General features: G+C 38.3%; 2 protein-coding genes across 3 annotated transcripts in view; both read right to left on the bottom strand.

Moving 5' to 3' along the window:
- LOC107215556 overlaps positions 1–19,199 on the bottom strand; it is a gene marked incomplete at its 5' end in the record, with an annotated part of 821,761 nt that overhangs the window by 786,171 nt on the left and 16,391 nt on the right. The gene's annotated exons all lie outside the window — the stretch shown is intronic.
- On the bottom strand, positions 7–19,188 carry CROT (carnitine O-octanoyltransferase). Of its 2 annotated transcripts, none has more exons than XM_019005434.2 (17): positions 19,123–19,188; positions 18,384–18,507; positions 12,335–12,459; positions 11,192–11,373; positions 10,884–11,008; positions 10,161–10,269; positions 8,588–8,681; positions 8,369–8,494; positions 7,829–7,930; positions 7,125–7,208; positions 6,914–7,021; positions 6,538–6,668; positions 5,100–5,223; positions 3,170–3,248; positions 2,286–2,379; positions 2,005–2,124; positions 7–944 (listed from the first exon to the last, which is right to left on the bottom strand). In XM_019005434.2, exons 2-17 carry the CDS (start codon positions 18,496–18,498, stop codon positions 824–826), a joined length of 1,839 nt encoding a protein of 612 aa, XP_018860979.1. In that variant the 5' UTR covers positions 18,499–18,507; positions 19,123–19,188; the 3' UTR covers positions 7–823. The 2 variants fall into 2 exon arrangements, with proteins under 2 accessions (XP_018860979.1, XP_015471207.1); XM_015615721.1 differs by lacking the exon at positions 19,123–19,188 and adding an exon at positions 13,195–13,394 and having other exon boundaries at positions 18,384–18,468.

Genomic DNA, 19,199 nt, shown 5'->3' with positions numbered 1-19,199 from the left:
ACAAGGTTGATTTTTAGAAAATTTTATTTCTATAACAGGGAAATACAAAGTTGCTCAGAGAAATCAAGTATTAAAATCCTGAGAACCATATCAAACTGTATTCAGTGCTTACTTTTATTGTGCATTATTAGTGTAAAGCAGCAAATATTCACAGTTCACTAGAGAATGAAAACTGAGAAATTTGAAACTCATTCTGCTTTCTTCTTTATTAATTTGTGATTCTTTTTCAAAATACTTCAAACTGTAGTGCTCTCATACTGCAAATGTTGTGGGAACATCCCCATTAATGGATACAACATTTATTTGGTATAGTCCTGATAGCAAAAAATGAAAAGTTACTTATAAAATACCACATCACCCGATGGAGGCAGCCCTTCTGTTTCATTAACCACTCTGAACAGGAAGCATAATCGCATAAGAGGATAGTGTGGTTACTTTTAAGTACACAGTTAAGTGCTCCACTGGCATAAACACTATCAGTAGACTACAAACTATTCTACATGTGACTACTAAGGTCATAAATACAGGTCTCCCATCAATTTTCCACTCCAACATCTCATCCCTAAGTATGTTTGCATTGTTGTGGCATATTTTAATATTGCATAGTTCTACACAGATAAGGTACTACTACTTGCATTGCTCTTGCAAATGGCTACATTATTCTTAAATGGGTACTGTTACCACAGTAAATCTCATAAAAATAGATATATGTCACATAGATCATTAAATGTCTTGAATATAACACTACTCTTGAGTAGCATTTCGTTTTTAAGCACTACATACATCCTGTGAGCTTGCAAAGCCTCTTACATCATTATCAAGCTTACAGCTGAGCTGTAACTGTTAACTGCAGGACGTCATGAAAACACTGGAACAGAGTTCTGCACAGCACTTCTGCATCAGTCTCTGGACAGGATTTCCAAGAAGAACAGGAAGTAACAATCCTGCCAATAGAGAAAACAGTGATGTCACTGTGCTTAATTGTCAGGGTCTAGGACAAAGTCACATGAATTGTCCCAAAATGTGGAATTAATGGCATAAATTCTGAAGTAAAAATTCTCACATAAACATACTGTCTCAACACTAACAGGACTCAGATCCTTAGTACCTTCATTAAGCAATAATGTTGACAGATCTTGAAATCAGATACTTTGATTTAAATACCTTCTACTACATACACAGAGACAAAACTTTTCTGCTTATATTTAAAAATGCTGTAAATTATATTTCTTCTTTTTCTGCAATTAGTTTAAGGTTTTAGGTACTTCTTTTCTATTCATCTAATAAAAGGTATATCTTGATCTAGTTCTATTTATTTAAAGAGAGACACAGATCAAAGTATTAATGGCTTGTCTTCTCAAACAGATTTGAATGGGCACACAACCCCTGCCTAGCTTGAGGAAAAAATCATTTGAATTACACCTAAACTAGCAATTTATCTCTACAAATTCTAACCAAAGTAGTTTTAGATTTCATAAAAAAGCAGTAATTTTTGTCCATAAGACCAGCTAAGCTGAAGTTGGATCTTTTCAAATAGTATGATTTTTGGAGAAGTGAAGCCAAATGTTTTAGCCCCTCCTCGTCAAAAAGGTCTGGTTTGAGTCAAGATGTATGTCACTGCCAAGAGTGATGGGCAGTGTGCTCACATGTCCTCTTATCTGCTCTAGCTCAGCCAAAAAACACCTTTACATGTTACAAATGATCTCTAAAATGACAGCCTATTTTTAAGTCCTTCTGTTGCTCCCTTCTTTCACCTTCCCTACTCTTTATTTCTGCTTATTGTCAGTATCTTGGTGCTCACTTGTCCTCCACTACTCATTCTTCCTCCCACACATGCTTTCCCAGAATGTCAATGCCTCTATCCTCATGTATCTCACTTCTCAATCTCTTCTGACACATTCAGCCATATTTCTTTGGTATTTTCCTGTCCCCATTCTAGTTATTAGCCACCTTTTCCTCTGTGACGAATGCAGAGCCATATCCAAAATGAAATTATATCCTTACCTGTCATCTCTAATTGAATAAAAAAAGCCATAGCCATGTTGTACCATAGGGAGCGCAGATCCACTAAACCTAGTGTAGCCAGTCAGACTAGTTGAAAGGACAAAATTCCCACCTCCTCCACTGTGAAACAACACAAAACAAAAGCAGCACTTTTAAAAATAATTTAAAACAAAGTGAGTTTTATGGAACAGTTATTTTGTTGTATAGATCAAGACATCAGCACAAAGGTCTTGGTATCAAGAGATACATACAACTTCCCATGGGACAAGAAGATGAATTACCTGGCTGTGAAGGCCTTATCCCCGTACAGTTCTGGCACTGGCAGTCCTTGCTCCTGTGCTATGAGCAGGAGACCCAGAAGATGACGATCAAAGCCTGTCAAATAAATGCAAATACTGAATCATTAACAGCAGTGTTCCAAGTTTTTCTGCTTCTTCTGGTCTGGATAACTGGGAGCTCTAATAGCAGTTGAAGGACAGATAACAGCATCATATTGTAGCATCCAAAAACATTTCCCACATATTTGATCTAAGAGGTCTTTCACACGTTCAACTTGCATCACTGAGCTCAAAAGCAAATGACTTAAGTAATAGGGATGCAGCACAGTTCCTGCGGAAAACAAAACCCAAGGAAACTCCCACTTCAGTCAAGGAGGAAGATCTCCCCACACTGGAAGTGGCCCATGGGCAATGTCAACACAGCAAAAAAGCTTTCAGGGCCACAAGTGCTCTGAATTGTGTTAACACACCAAGAAGGCTGGAGAGAGTATGAAGTTCATCAGGTTCATTTCCCAACTACCCTTTTTTATTCACAGAATAGTGTACAGCACTAACACAGCTGGGTTAGAATCTCACCTAAATCTCAGCTGTGTCCTAAAGACCACCTTTTTCACTTTTCACCCAAGCACATATTCAACTGGAAGGTATTCCAAAGTAATGTTTAACTGGGCAGAAAAAACATTGAATAATATTCCAAGTGAACATATTTCTGGGGTACAAGGATGGGTGCAAGGACTAGTTCTTTCCCCCAGAATTAAAGTATAAAATGTTAAGAGGTAGTTTTTATTCAGGTTGAAAATAAGGAGACGGAGAAAATGTACTAGCATACAATGATATTCCCTTTTAACCCACATGAAAAAGACCCAAAAATGTTGATCCAAGAGTACCTTTTCCATTTTCACATTCCTTCCTCATTTTGTTGTGCTTTGCAAATGCCTTATGCATCAGTTGTAGCCGTTGATAATTCTGTAAAGTAGGGCAGAGACCGGATTAAAAAAAAAAAAAAAAAAAAAAGGCAAAGAGAAAGAGAGAAAAAAAAATCAATCCAAATGAGTAACACATCACAGATCAGCAGGTTTTTCCCTTTCATAGTTTCTAACAATTTTAGATAGAAGAAAATGGAGGAACTTGAAAGGTACATAATAACCTCTCTCAAACCCTTTCTCCCAAACCCAAATTCCCTTTTCAGGGAAATGTGCTTGTTTGTTCCCTGTATCTCTGTTCTCTTACTCAGATTGCTTTTGAACTGAACAATATTCTGAAATGAATGCTTTTTCCCAAATAATCTGAAACAATAGAAAGGAAACATCACTCAGGAACTAGAGTGATCAGACCCTAAAGCCTCCCACAGTACCATTTATTCAGAAGGACACTAGCTCCTGCTAGGTGCATTCCCAAATCCTCTCTGCTGATTTCCAGTTCTGCCCAACATTGTGGTTCTTTCAAGCTTATATTAAAACTTGTATATTAAAGTCAGAGAGAATGCAAATAATATGGTTTTTGCAAAGGAGACCTTGAGAAACTGTCCTAGATGCTCAACATCTTGACTTCCAAGACCTTAAATCTTGACAGTTCTTTGACTACTTAAGAAGCACTATTTATCCTTTTATTCATCACACAACAGGCTGCAGCAGACAATGTGAAACAAGGACAGCAGCCACTCGATTTGGATAAAAATCAAGCTACCAAGATGACAAGGGACAAAACAAAATTTAAGACAAAAGGATAATTTCAAAGCATCTGACTTTAAGGTATTAAAAACTACATAAAGGCAGACTTCTAAGCACATTAATTTCAATACCATTGAACAGATCTTTTTAAGCTCCAGGAGTTAGTATTAAAAAAAGCAAAACAAAACAACAATAGGGAGCTATTTGGAGATGCTATATAACATTACAAAGAGAAAAAGGCTACAGATAGTGATCAAAGTTATGCACTGCTAGTAGTAGCAGTAATCACATAAACCTGATAATTGGTTAGAAGGTAATTGAGGAGCAGGGAAATAATAGGAATTGATATTTGGAATAGAAAAGCAGATTTTCAAGACAGTCAGAGAACTGAGTTTTAAAACTGCAGTGCATGCCAAAAGAAACCAATGAAGACCAGGAAAATGTGCTTTTAAAGGCCAGAATTATTAATCGCGCATGCTTTCTGACACCTGTCTTCCTCAATGTTTTTCAGATGCATTAATAATATAGAAACTTTGATTTTTCTAAAGATGTATTTCCCTTTGTCTCAAAAACCTTTGCCTTGCTTAATTTCTCAGGCTCTGAGAAAGGTACAGTGAAGGCAACAGAAAGAGCTTTAGTAGAGCTCTTGCTTGGCAAGCAAGGCATGATCTGCTTTGCCAGCCAAGCACCAGAGGGTAGTTGCTGGGGAAAGAAAAGATCTCTGGTTCAGCAAACTCTGGAATAGGCTCCTGTTACCACTAAGACAAACATCTTTCAATCTTGCTCTCAGATGCAACTATTAGATACACATTTCCTGAGTTCACTTGAAAATTAAAACAACAGAACAGCAGAATACTTTGGTTCCAACCTAGTAACTTTTTGAGGTGTGAAATAAATCAGTGAGAATGTAATCTGAGACAGTTACATTACTGAACCCAAAAGGTAAATAACACAGATAGCCCACAAATGACAGCACATCTCAGTCACAATGACCAGAATCAGAGTTCAAGCAACCCAACATTTGAAATTTGTCTCCCTGGAAAGGTGCCAACTCTCATCAATGAGACAACAGAAAAACAAGTTTGAAGTGGTTCAGATGAGAGGCCTTGTAAATACACAGTAATTAATGTAGGATTTCAGTATTTACACTGTCAGAAGGATCCAGCATGGACTTGCACCACTCTACTGCTTCCACAGTACATGGTCTTATGGTCTCCGTGCGGCCATGATAGAAACGTCTGGTCATGGCAGTTTCGTAACAGCAGCCCGGACTAAGAACAAAAATTAGGGAAGAGTGTCTCATTAACTTAACAAAACTATTTGCTATCTCAAGGACTAAAGGAGTCCTGCAAAAGATCTTGCACATCCAGCTCAGTTACAAGTACCAGAAACCCATTAATTTTTTTAAACTTATATTTCTGAAAAAGAACCACAAAGCAATTCTATGTGCTTTTGTGGGAGAGATGACTGAAAAAAAGTGCCAGTACTATAATCATACCTTGAAAAGATTGCATTGCCATGGATAGTTTCTAAGGACTACAGATCCACCAGCCTCTAGCAAAAATAGCTGAAATTACACAAGCTTTAGTTTCACTGTATACTTCCACCTACACCATCCAAGCCCTCATAAATTAAGAGACACGTTTGAAATAAAGCAGTGTGTTCCAAAGCATTTAGAGGGAAAAGGTCAAAACCTTCTCTGCTGCATACTGACAGCCATCCAGTTTTTACATGGACCAACTCCAGATCTGTGACAGTCTACCACTTAATAGACAACCTCCATGAAACACACTTGCATGTTTACAACAGACCAAGGCTATTTTAGTCAGATAATTAGTGTCCTGATGTTCAGCAAACCAAGATCTAACCACCTTTGTTATAATGAGCTACATCTCACCAGTGACTAAACATCACACTCCTATGATGAAACCCTCCTCTTTCTGAAGCAAGAAATACTCTGCTGGTCAGTAATGACTTACACAAGCCATAATAAATACTAGGTAGCAAACAGAAATTTGGGAGCACCAATAACAAGAGTAATACCTTTTAATCAATAATACAGAATTAAATGGCACAACCAAAAATGTAGCGGCAGGTACTTGAATGGTCACTGTCTCCACCCCTATTACTCTGCCCAAACCTTCACATCCAATATTGCTCAAGAAAAAGACACATTGAAGTTTGTGAGGCCTTTCACAGACTTGGAAGACTAAACATTTTACTGATGACTGTCACATGCTACAGACAAAACTCTCTTTTACATTTAGGCAACTATTTGACATTAGAGAATCCTGACCCACTGTGCATTTTGTGTTCACCCAAGTGTTTCCTCTGTATGGCCCAAGTTCAAGTTTTCATGGTCTGTGTTCTACCATCCATTCCATAATATGTATATGTATTATCCCTATGGGCACAAGAACACAATTCTTCTGAAGCAAGTATGGCTCTATGCAACTGTTACTGCAAAAAGCCCTTAGTTTATCATTCTTACATCTCCATGGCAAATTACATACTAAGGTTGCAAAGCCACCACACACTTCTACTCAAGAAACTGGTTTTTTATTCCTAATCTGGTATTTTCTTACCGTCCATGGCATTTGTAATAAGCAAGCTGAAGAGCAAGCTGCACAAATGTATCAGGATGAAGTTTCCTCTTTCTAATCAATGCTTTGCCAAAGGAGGTGAAGGCGTAAGACACCAGCTGCAAGTCAGACACCTGTCATACCAAAGGAAGAAAAACAACAGAAGTCAAGAAATATCACAACTTGGTCCACTGCAAATAAAACACACTCAACATAAACCACAACATAACAAATTTAACCATGGTGTTAAATTCATCACTTAATCAGTAACATTCATTCCTGTTTTCCAGCAGGAAAAAAGACCAACTAAAAATACTTAAATAGAATGAAAAAAAAAATAGTATCAGTAACAACTAAGAGAACCAAGAGTAAATTTCACCTTCTTGTAATACAATTCTTTAGTACATCCAATTTCATTTATTATTTTTGGATCCACTGTGAATACAAGTTCCTCTGGCAATGGAATATCCCTCACATTATCTGATCCCTGGAAAGATGAAGACAGAAAGAAAGACACAAAACCAGGAAATGTTATCCATAAGAAAAGACATGTTAACTGATGAGCGTGAATTTTTATGAAGGATAGATACCTTCCATTTTCCCTCATTTTCAATAATCTTCTTTTCAGCAAAAGATAACATGGTAATTAAAGCCATGGCATCAAAAGGAGAATGCTAGAATCAAATAAGAGAAGATATTACATTACTTTGCATAACAGCAAGAAGATCAAACTCTTCCACTTTTTTCCCTGTGCTACTCTTTGTCCTGTGGACCAACAGCTTCACTGTGCAGTGTTGGACTTGTTTTATAGTTCTGCAATAAACATAGAAATATTCTAAGTCCACTCACAATTTTAACTGCTCCACAGTTAAATGTACTACTGCCATGAAAAGGCAGGTTTAAAGAAAAATATAAGCCCTTCTGGCCATGCAATAATGAGTTTAAAATAAAGTAAGTTTAAAAAACACAGCTGTTTACATGGATACATCAAGCAGGGAGTTAATTTTAAGCCTTCTAGTGAATTGTATTTTTTCCCTTTGGAATTCCTCATTAAATACTTTCAGAAACAAAATTATGACTTCAGATGCCATTGCTAATTCAAGTACGGTATACTAGAAAACACCATGAGAGAGCAAAGAACATGAGAAAGCAGACTGCTTTTGGGAACTTAGCAGAGTAGGTGCCAGGTAAACAAGGCTATACTAAAGAGTAACACATTAAGCACTTAAAATAATACTCTGAAGGGGGAAATTCAGTAAATAAATACTCAGAAGATGAAAAAAAATTAACTTACATCACAGAATGCACTACAGGTTCCATTGGAAAAGAATATGCTGTTGTAGGATTTATCTCCCCAGCGCACAGTCGGATCACCTGTTAGCCCCAGCCTTGTAAGCTAAAACAGAAGAAACACACTGTGAAGTCTAAAAAACACCAAGAACACTGACAATCTTTGTAAGCTAAGTCTAGTCTACTTTAAGATGGCAAGACCTCCCTGACACATGATATCTTCATCCAGTTCAAAATGCAACATGATTATAGGGCCAACTTATTAATTAGAAGTGTGATAAAAAGTTAATGACTGTCTTTGAAGACCCCGAAGGATAGAGAGCTAAAAATTTATGAAGGTAGATTTCAACCATTCCCACTTACAATGTCCTAATGATTAGAACTATTAAAGTTTTCCTACAGATTAAAAAAGTCCTTTTTTTGCGTATTTATCTGCTTCATTTTTACAGTTCTGAAAGAGCAAGAGGAGCTGTTTCTGTATATATGCAGGAGAAATTTTTATGTAAAGATGATCAGATATGAATTATCAAAAATTCTCAGTTACCTCTGTGTAGTCCTCAGGAGTTGCATGGGGACTAGAATCATCAAGGCCAACCACAAACAAACTTCTCTGAATTTTTTCCAGAAGAGTTAAGTTCTTTGGATCAAGATGAATCAAATATTCCCGTAACTAGAAGGCATAAAAAGACAAAGCTAAGTGAAATAGTATTCTTCCAGTGATTACAATGCTTTTCCCAGGAATCAGCTGCTGAAGTATTCCTACCTCTGCCCATTTTGTCCTTTCATTGCTTGTTAGGGCTGCCAGTCCTGGTCCATCTGGTTCACTATAGCATCTCTTCTGTATATACGTAAGTTGCCTTTAACAAGATTTCAAAAACTGAAGTTAACAACAGACGGAGACAAGCTAAAAATCACCTTGCGTCTCTCTCTCTCTTTTTTACAAAGCTGGAATTTTGGGTTGAAATTCACAAGCCAATGTGAATTTTCAGGAAGCATGAATCAGCTTGCCTAGATTTTAAAGACAATTGAAGACCTGCTCAGCTTTCAGTCACTCAGCACCTATGAGCCTAGTACAAACACACATAAACAATCGTAGTGCTGAAGTGTTATTACACGCTTAATTTAAAATTAGATTAAGACTTCAACAGGTTGAAGACTCTCAACAGGTTGAGACTTTTCAGAGCAGCAGACACCTGCTATACTGCAGCTTTTACAATAACTAATCACATACAGGGCAAACTTTCCCCTCAAGATAAATCTTAAAGCAGAACACTAGCTATGGTACATCCTGAATGTAGAGTCTGAACTATACAAGAGCAATTCTCTTCCTACCTTTTCCTTTAGAAGAAAAATTAACAGAGGGGTAAGTTTTAGTTTGCAAATTCAGTTTTTCATATGCTGTTCTCGATGTTAAAGAAATTCCATGAATTACAGGCATTTAATCTGGCTTGTTCTTTGTTTTGGCACTCTTGCCTACTAAATTCCACTACTGATCAATAGTTACATAGTATCAAATATATAAGACACCCACGATGAGGTTACAAAAATAAAGCCAAACAAAAAAAGCCCCATCAAACCAAACTCAACCTGCCCTGCCTACATCAAATAGGTTTAGGGGGTATTGTCTGTATTGCAAGTGCTCATTTCTTTGTTACTAGCTTTACTTAACAGGTACAACTACAAAAACCAGAAATGGCTATGTTAAAATATTAGGTATTAAAGTACCAGATTATTTTTAAAAAGTGATTTTTAGCTTCTCTAGTTAGGTTTGTCTTTCCTGAGGAATTTGGCCATCCACTTTTTGCCAATTTTAGTTACGAGCCTTCTGTTGTGCACTATAAGCAGCACTTCGACAACTGCATTAAGTTATTCCCTGTCAAAATTAACAACCCTTCTTTAGTAAAGAGATGCATATAGATCCCAAATCTACAGACTTATGCTGAAACTACATCTGTATGTAACAAAAGAGTTCAACACATGAGAGTGCCTCAACTTTGATTAAGTAGCACTGTGGATTGTACATGGAAGGAATGATGACAGTTGTAATCCTAATTCCATGTAAAGAAACCATAAAAAAGGTATTTCCTACTGAAGGTATTTTCTTCTTTCAGCCCTTCTGTATGATGCTCTACACATGTGTTACAATAGTACATGGAAAGAAGCTGCCATCCACTGAACAAGGATTTACTCAAATCTGAACCTTTCAGCTAAAGGAGAAGCTGTCGCCTCTCTCACATCTAATTCTTTGGGGTTAAAGGAATGGAAAAAAAAAAAAAAAGCCTCTTTGGTACGTAGCTTAAATAAGACAACTCATTTAAAATAAACATTTTGAAAACCTGAAAATCTCTGGAGGAGTCAGGATGATGCCTTCATGCACAGCATCAAATGCAAATACTCGACCTCGACACAGGACTATCAAGTGAGATGGACATTCACCTTCAGCCTCTGAAATGAAAAACAGTAAAATAAATAAAAAAAAACCCAGTAAATAAATAAAAGTAAGTAAATAAATTAAAATCCAACCTTGGGGATAAAGTAACAGATACAGAATAAACTCAGCAAAGCCCTACAGACTCTTTTTTGCCCAATTCTACAAACTTGAAGACATTTCAAAAGCCAACAGAAGTCACACATAACTTTCACTGTTATAAACTACTTCAAGTCATTTTCATCTAGGAGCAAATTGCATATATTTGCATCTCTTGTAGGCAGGAACTCCCTCTGCTGAAGTGAGTGTTCCTTGCTGAATCCACACAGAACACACAGAATTTGTCTTTCATCAATTCTTAATGATGGTATGCTCATTATAGGCATCAGGCTGGTAACACACAATTTGAAGCAGAGCTCTCTTTTACTCTTATTTGATAAGGACTAAATATTGGACCAAAGAGGGCATTTGTAGATGAGATACCTTCTTTGCTTCATTATATAAACACTTTACAACCAGTAACTGATGTAGTGCTCAAGAAAGCAAGAATTTTATGGTTAAACTGACCAGTCCTTTAGCATATTAATAAAAATCATTTGCTTATATTAACCCCAAATTTTCATTTGTTTACCAGTTTTAAAATAACTGCTGAGAGAGTCTCTGGTAAGTCCAGGAATTTTGCAAGTGCAGAAGAGCATTCGAAATTGGTTCATGTCCAGAACAGTATTCCCAGATCTCTCTATGGCAACCTTCTCTCTGTAGTAACAAACACAGCATCATTAAGCAAGAGACATTACAATGATGGAATTAAATCAAGGTAAGACAAACCTGTCTGTTACAGCAAAGAATGCATGCCAATGGACATAAACATGCATATGCAGTTAAGGGACACACAGACCATCAATATGTAGGATCAGTTATTTTTTCTTAAAGTCTTACGTTCGTAATAGATCCCAGTATTTCAGGGTGTGCCATATATTTACACAGGCTCTGTCTATCTGAGTGCCCTCTTTTGGTGGCCAGCAGTGTTCAATATAGGGACCAGGGCCTCCCATGTTACAGTGTATTTGTGTTGAGATGCGAAGATCAAGATAAGCCACATTCAGCCACCAGTCCTCCAGCTGAAATGAAAAATGTTTAACATCAGAACTTACGTTATTCACTGATTTGTTAATAATTATGTGACTGTTTAACTGTCTGCTTTTTACTTTTTTATTTTAATATTCTGAATAGTAGGTCCTATATAACTCAAGGCAGAACAGTGGCTCAAAACTGTTAAAGATAATGACACATTTAGCTCCTCTGTTTTCAAGCTTGAAATAAAATTCAATGCAGCTTAAGAATTTTAAACTGTAAATTATGGTATTTCTTCCCTGACAGTCATCATCTTAAACCCTTGCAGATGTCAGTTGTGGCTGCTGTGAATATCACAGACTACCCCATGAAGAACAGAAGGAAACTAGACTTGTGTTGAGAAGGGATCTGACAGAGACAGTTCATAATGTACATTATCTGCCACCATCTGAAAACCCCCACTCTGGAGTGTCTTGTTAGGATTTAGAAAGCCCTCATGAATTCCACTTGGTAACGCTCTTCCTTGTATCTTTCTCTGTTAAAGATAACTTTTAAATGCTACCACATAGATTCCTCATGGGAAGAAAAAGAAAGAAACCAAATTCTGAATTCCAGGGTTGGTTTTGTTGGGTTTTGTTTGTTTGTTTGTGTTTTTGGTTGGTTGTTTTTTTGGGGTTTTTGTTTGTTTTTGAACTTTTTCCAGCACGGAGAGAGAAGGCACAGATGTCATAGAAGAAGAGAGTGACAGATAAAGAATTCAAAAGTTGGCAAATAACTTTAAATTTCGGTTAGTGAGCTCTCTTAGCCACTCAGTTTTGAAAAGAACCAAATGACATCTACGTAAGTGAAAGTTCATATCCACAGGTCAAGTGGCAGATGTAAGGAAGATCTGAAGACTTAAAATAGTGAAATGATCCTTTGAATTACATCCTGAATAACCAACTTTCTACAAGCTGAAATAAGACTTCTTATATTGAATTACAATTTCTTACATATCTAAATACGCACCCAATTCCTTCTCATTTTAGCTCTTTCCAGTAATTTCTGATGCAACTCTTTTCCAATGCCATTTTCAAATTTTTTAACTATATCCTCAGTTCTTTGATATTCTTCTTGATTTAAAAATGGCTTCACTGTAAAAAGAAAATGTTTTTATTTTAAAGACAACTGTATACTAAGATTTATTCCAAGATTCAGATATCCACAAGCAAAGGAGTGAATGAAAATTCATTTTTCTAAAACAAGTATTTGAAGGGAAAACACCTCTTAAATGCCTCTCAAATATCTGTATATAAATCAGTATGTACTAATAAAACATAAATATATACTTTTAAATAAATACAGATGATAGCAGACTAAAGTAATTGCTGAAAAGCTGAAATACCTAACAGATAACTAAATCAAATATATTTACCTCTATAATACTATATACTATATGCTATATACAAATACTATGGAGTTCTTCCAAGTAATTAAATTTACAGGAACTTTGTAAATAAGCACATTGAGCATACATGTCTGCCACCCTATTGCACCAACTACAAGCTAGTTGCCTGTATTTTCAAGTCCTTTCATGGTCTACCAGCAACTTGCCCACCAATTCTCATTCACTGTCCCTGTGTTATATCCACCTTTGATTCATAGCAAATGCACTTACTGGTAGACAGTTTTTCTGTTTTTAAATCCTTTTAGATTTCTCTCAGATCATGTGCATTATAAGCCAAAGTCCTCCATAAACATCTGCAAAACTAATTGTTATTTTAATCTAAACACTCCTTAAAGACTTTTTACCGTGAAATCTATGGTAAGTAACAGCCACTGCTGAAGTCTTTCCATACAGGCACATTTCATTTCTTTCTTATACTCACCTGGCATATAATGTATTTTCTGTTATATTTATACATTGTGAAGTCAGTGGGAAACAGAATGGAGGGTTGTGTGTGAGGTGTGTTTTTGGTGATTCAGTGCCTACACAATGAGGTCCAAGTAATTTTTGAGGCTGCTGGACACTACCATTAGTTTATTTCTTGTTTGCCTTGCTACTGGTAACCCTATAATGGACTTATACCTGTTAAGAAACAAAGCAAGATACACAATTACAAAAATTCAAACAAGTATCTGCATAATCTCTTATCTTTTGCAAGCAGCAACCAAGTTTCAGCAGGGCAAGGTCTCAAACACTTACTTAACCTAAGTATTAAATCTTAACTCCATCTTGCTGCAATCATGCCTGCTTGCCTGCAACCACTATTTTCCTCTTCTTCATAAATCTAGAGATTATCTTGTCCACTTCATCTCTGTAGGGTCAGTTACAGCAAGTTGCTTAGGACTGTGTTGAGTTTTAAGTATCTCCAAGGTTAAGACTCTTCAACCATCTTGGAAGCAGCCTGTTCACTGCATGACCACTGTTGTAATAGAAGAGTTTTCTTTGTTTCTTTGAAAAGGAATTTCTTGTATTTCAGTTTGTGCCCATCACTCTTATTCTGTCATTGGATACTACTATGATGTCTGGCTCCATCTTATTTACTCCTCCACAACAAGTAATCACACATATTGCAAATATCTGAGCAATTCTAGCTTTCTCTGTTTCTCCACGTGTCAGATAATCCAAGCCCTTAATCACTGTCACGGCCCCTCTCTGGGCTCACTTGAGTATGTTCATCTCTCGCTTGTACGGGGAGCCCAGAAACAGACACAACTGCAGGTGTGTCCTCCACAGCACCGAACTAAGGGAAAGGATCATCTCTCTGTACCTGCTGGAAATGTTCCTTCTGTAAGGAGCTCTGAAGACTACTGACATGCCTTGCTGCAAGGCCACATGCTGCTTCATGCTTAACTTCAAGCCTACCAGACCCCAGGGGCTATTCTGCATCCAGGCACTAGGCCCTAGCTTGTGCTTCTGTGGCAAGTTATCCTTTCCTGTTTGAATGACTTGGCATTTCCCTGTGTTTGTTGAGCTTCATGAGGTTCCTGTGAGCCTGTTCCTCCAGCCTATCAAGCTCCCTCTGATGGCATAATAACCATCTGGTGTATCAGCTACTCATTCCAGCTTTGGAAGCTCCTAAACTCAGAGTACACTCTGTCCCATCATGCATGTCCCATCACCACTAATGACCATATTAAAAATTACTGGACCCTGGTCTATGCCATCAGAGACTGGCCTACAGCTGGCATATGTGTTGCTGATCACAAACCTTTGAGTCCAGCAGATGATACAATTTCCAGCTCATCTGACTGTCCTCTACCTAGTCCATACTTTATTAGTTCATCTATGAAGATTTTTTAAAAAAGCTTTTGATCTGCCAGAAGCCTTGCTAAAGTCAATATACACAATATCCACTCTTTGTCCTTCATCCAGTGAGACAGTCAGTGAGACAGTCACCTCATCATAAAAGGCTACCATGCTGGTCAAGCAAAATTTCCTCTTCAGAAACCCATGCTGCCCATTCCCAATCACCTCCTTGTCCTTCATATGCTCAGAAATGGTTTTCATGATTATTTGCCAGGGATTCCCAGGAATTAAAGCAAGATTGATCAGCCTGTAGTCACCCAAATCTTCTTTCTTGTCCTTCCTGAAGACAACAGTAACATCTGCTTTCTTCCTTTCCTCAAGAACCTTCACCAGTAATCATGATCTTTCAAAGATTATCAGAAGTTGCCTCCCAAAGACAAAGACTAGCTCCCTCAGCACTTGTGGGCACATCTCAACAGAACCCACATAGTTCTTCATGTCAATCTGTTCAGTGCTGATCCTCTTCTATCAGGGGTAAGTCATCCTCACTCCTCTTCAAAATAATTCCATTTTAATCCTAATTACATAAGGCATTTCAGTATTTTGCACTACCTGTCCTAAGGTGAAAGATAAGGATCCATTTTCAGATACATCCTGGTCTCCTTATGGTACTCCACAACAATAATGCAAGTCCTGGTGATATCTTTTCTATTCCACAGAACAAACATGGAGAGTGAGGGCCAAACATTACCTAAAAATGTGGTTTTAAACACATCCTGATAATCCTAGGTAGCAAGAGAGAACATCTACTTTCAAGTATTACCATACAATACTTGTGTTTAAATTGCCAATGGGACCTCCAAAAACCATAACACCATCACAACTGGAAAGGTATCAGCATTCCCCTTACACTTCCACCAGAGATGATCAACTGTGGACATTCAGGCAGTGCCTTCCACATCTAGACCTCATCTAGACGCAGCTTAAATTGCACACCATCAGTTGTGAACACAAATGAAAAAAGGAAGAGTAACAGAGCCATTCACCTTTACCCTGCAGACTACAGTTTTCACCCTGAAGTTGAAAGCCTTCCCTGACTGAGGGTAGTCCAACACTCAGATTTCCTAGAAAATGACCTTATTATCACACTCTGTTGAAAGAGAGGATGATTACCTTCTTTTATTCAGGTTACAAAGTCATTACAGAGCAATATTCACATAGAAAATGAAAACCAAGCAAAATTATTTGGTTCTGGTCTCAAGTCATAGAATCATTTAGGCTGGAAAAGAGCTGTCATTAGTTTAGTTGAACCACTAAAAGAGTCACTAAGATTGCAAGGGGACTGGAATGCACAATGAGATGAGGCTGAGAACTGTGCTTGTTGAGCTTACAAAGAGAATGCAAAGGAAGACTTTGCTGCCCTCTTGAACTGAATGGGAAGTTCTGGTGAAGACAAACCATAGTTCCTCTCAGAGATGCAAAGAATTAAGGTAAGAGAAAAATGGAATAAAGGTGGAATACAGAAAATTTCTGACATGGAAAATGCAAAGTTTTTCGGGGTTTTTGGTTATTGCCGTTTCTTTCGGTTTGTTGGTTGTTTTTCTTCTCCCTCCCACAATCATGAGGGTGACCAAACACCAGAACAGGTTACAATGAAACAGTCTCCACCCTTTTAAGTAAACAAAACCTGACTAAGCAAGGCCTGAGCAACATGCTGTAGTTGGACCAGCTTTGGGCAGAAATTTGGTCCAGATGAACTCTTCACAATCTACATGATTCTATGACTACAGGGCCTCTTTCCATTTAAAAACTATTTAATCAGATGTAGAAGCAGCACTGTTAAGGAGCAGAACTTGGCCCATGTCCCACCAGACTTCAGTCAAACTTCTCTTGCATTTCTTCAGCCTACAGATCTTGTCTTTAGAAGATCAGCTCTGCCCATGGACAAGAAGTATCCCATGAAAGATACCTTCAGCTGCATAGTTAAGAATCCCTCTGGGAAGCTGGAAGTTTGAGTTTTCATACTTTCGTGTTGAGTCTATGTTCCTGAATCTCAACCTCTGGGCTGGAAGGCTAAATAACATGGCTCTGGCCACCTTCTCTGCTTAAGGCTTACTTTCAGAACAAGGTTAGTCCTTAAAGAAGAGGTAGCAACAGTAAAGTCTTAAATAAGGCATATTCTGACACATATTTTTTCCAGCTTTTCTAGTTGGCTGGCCCTAAACAGACAAGTACTTTACCAGCAGGCACCCTGACTTATGTCAAGTGCCTGGAGTCTTCCTCCAACCAATGAAAGGTTTCCCAGGACTAATTTAAAGCCTCTATGAAGAATCATCTGGAGGTTCTGAATTGTTCTTCTGAAGCACCTCTTTTCCTTCACTCACATTTATAGATTAAAATGACAAGCTTAAGCAATTAAATTCACAAAGTTATGTCTAGAACTGTGCCCTGCACACTTTGACTTTAATGTATTTGTACAAGGGAAGATTGTGGCAAACGATGGGCTAACTTTTCTCCACAACCAGTGAGACTAAAGAAGAGCAACAGTGATCAAAATTATAAAATGAATTTGTACATGGAACAGTAATCAGCAACTAACTTCAGCATGAAAAAAAAAAAGGGATATGTGATAAGGTATTTATGAAAACAGAATCAGAAAACAAGAGCAAACCTCACTCACTGTCAGATTTTCTCACTCCATAAGAGAGTTATTTATTAACCTGGAGAGACAGATGGGTTTACAAAACTAAACAACAATTTTGTTATTGCAAGCTCTACTCTTTCAGCACAACTTTAATTAATCTGCATTACAGCCAAAAAGACAGTGCATTATTTTAGATACACATACACACGCAACATTTTTGCTCAAAACCCACCACTTCAACATTCTGCATCAAAAAACAATGATGTAAGGAATGCCAAAGCAGGCCATTTCCAGCACTCAGAATAAATGGGAACTCTGAGTAAACTTCAGGAATTCTACTTTGGGAAAGGGAAAATTTGGTGTAGTATGCTTCTGCTAAGGAGAGAACTCCAAGTTTTACTTTGTTAGCATTTGTGTAATACCTGTAGGATGGTAAAATAAAAAGTAGATGATCGAGGGAAAAAATGCATGTCTCAGAGTTCTGAAAAGTACTGAAGAAATAATCTCAAGATACTCCATAATGTATTTTTGCCATTCCCAATATATAATAAAGAACTAAGCAGTCATTTCTTCTTTATAAACAGAACCATACACTGATGTTGTTTTCAAAACTTTTCTGTTATGTTCTTTAGATTAGTCAACATGTCAAGGCAGTAAGTATCCAAGCTAAATTATGTGAAAATGCTCACCACTGCTTTTTCCTACTACTGTATAGTTAAGAAGTGTTCTTTCTCACCAATATTAAGTATGAAAAGTTTTAAATAACTGGGGCTTTTTAAAAGATCCTGGGCAAACATAGTTATAAACAAGCAGTTATGCAAACCAGAATTTGTAAGTGAAGTATCTTTCACCAGAACAGCTTTTTATTTTTTTGAGAAGAAAAAAAAAAGGTTAAAAAAAAAACCACTCTCAAACCAAAAAGTTAAAAAGTTAACCTTCCCACATGCCAAATTCCCTTGAACAGAGGTATTAGGGATAAAATGGAAACTTTTACTCAAGTTGCACTGGGCACTTAATTTCCAGTTTAACGATTGAAAAAGACCTTTGTCACTCTAAGCTTGTCTATATCCCACGCCCCAATTACAGTAAAAGCTGTCTCTACAAGCACTTAGCAAACATCTTCAGATTAGCCTGGTTACAACAGCACATGACACGCTGCCATTACAACATTAAGTCATTACCTGCATCAAGATATTTACTCAAAGATTCATGAAGAGGAGGTACTGGCAGGGAAGGCAGAGAATCTTGGTACTGAAATGTTCGTTCCTCTGAGGATTCAAGCACTTGCTTTTCCATGTTGCAGATCTGCAGCACAACCAAGGAGACTATTCACGAAACCCACGTTCGATGACGAATCTCCCCACACTGTTCTCTCCCCCGCTCCGGCCTCCTGCCATTTACACGGTAAAAGACAGATATCAGGAAACGTTCCCCGACAAAGCACGGACAGAGGGTTTCTCTTTGGCTCGCAGCCACGAGAGGCACACACACAACAGGGGGAAACGACGACCAGGCGGCTTTCCCCAGCATGTCACGATTAACCAGCTCGAGGACTGTCGCTTTCTCTCCCAAGAATCAGCCAGTCAGCCCTGGGACACAGCCCGAGACTAGAGGAAATCTGGGGAAAAGGGAATCACCCTCCAGCCCGGTTGGCGGCCGTTCCGAGCCCCCCTGCAGACCCTCCCCAAGGTCCTCGCCCGAGCCCCGGCCTTATCCCGACCCCAGCGCTCCCCGGTCCGGCTGTGAAGCCCGCGACACCACAGCAGTCTTTACAGCAGCTCAGGGCCCGCATCGAGAAAAGCCCGGGAGAGCCCCTGGCGGATGAGGCCTGGGTGTAAGGAGACAGCCGAACTGAGCCCACCCCTCGCCCCACCACCGCGCACCCCAAGGAATGAAGACAACAGGGACCATCACTCACACCAGTCCCGGGTCCCTGCCCACCTCCCCGGCCGCCGCCCTCGCTCCTGTCCCAACTCCCAGCGGGTCCGGAAGCCGCG

The sequence above is a fragment of the Parus major genome, chromosome 2 (genome assembly GCF_001522545.3).
Source record: "Parus major isolate Abel chromosome 2, Parus_major1.1, whole genome shotgun sequence".
NCBI classification, from domain to species: domain Eukaryota; kingdom Metazoa; phylum Chordata; class Aves; order Passeriformes; family Paridae; genus Parus; species Parus major.
Note: the sequence above shows the minus strand (reverse complement) of the source record. Positions and strands in the feature narration are given on the sequence as shown.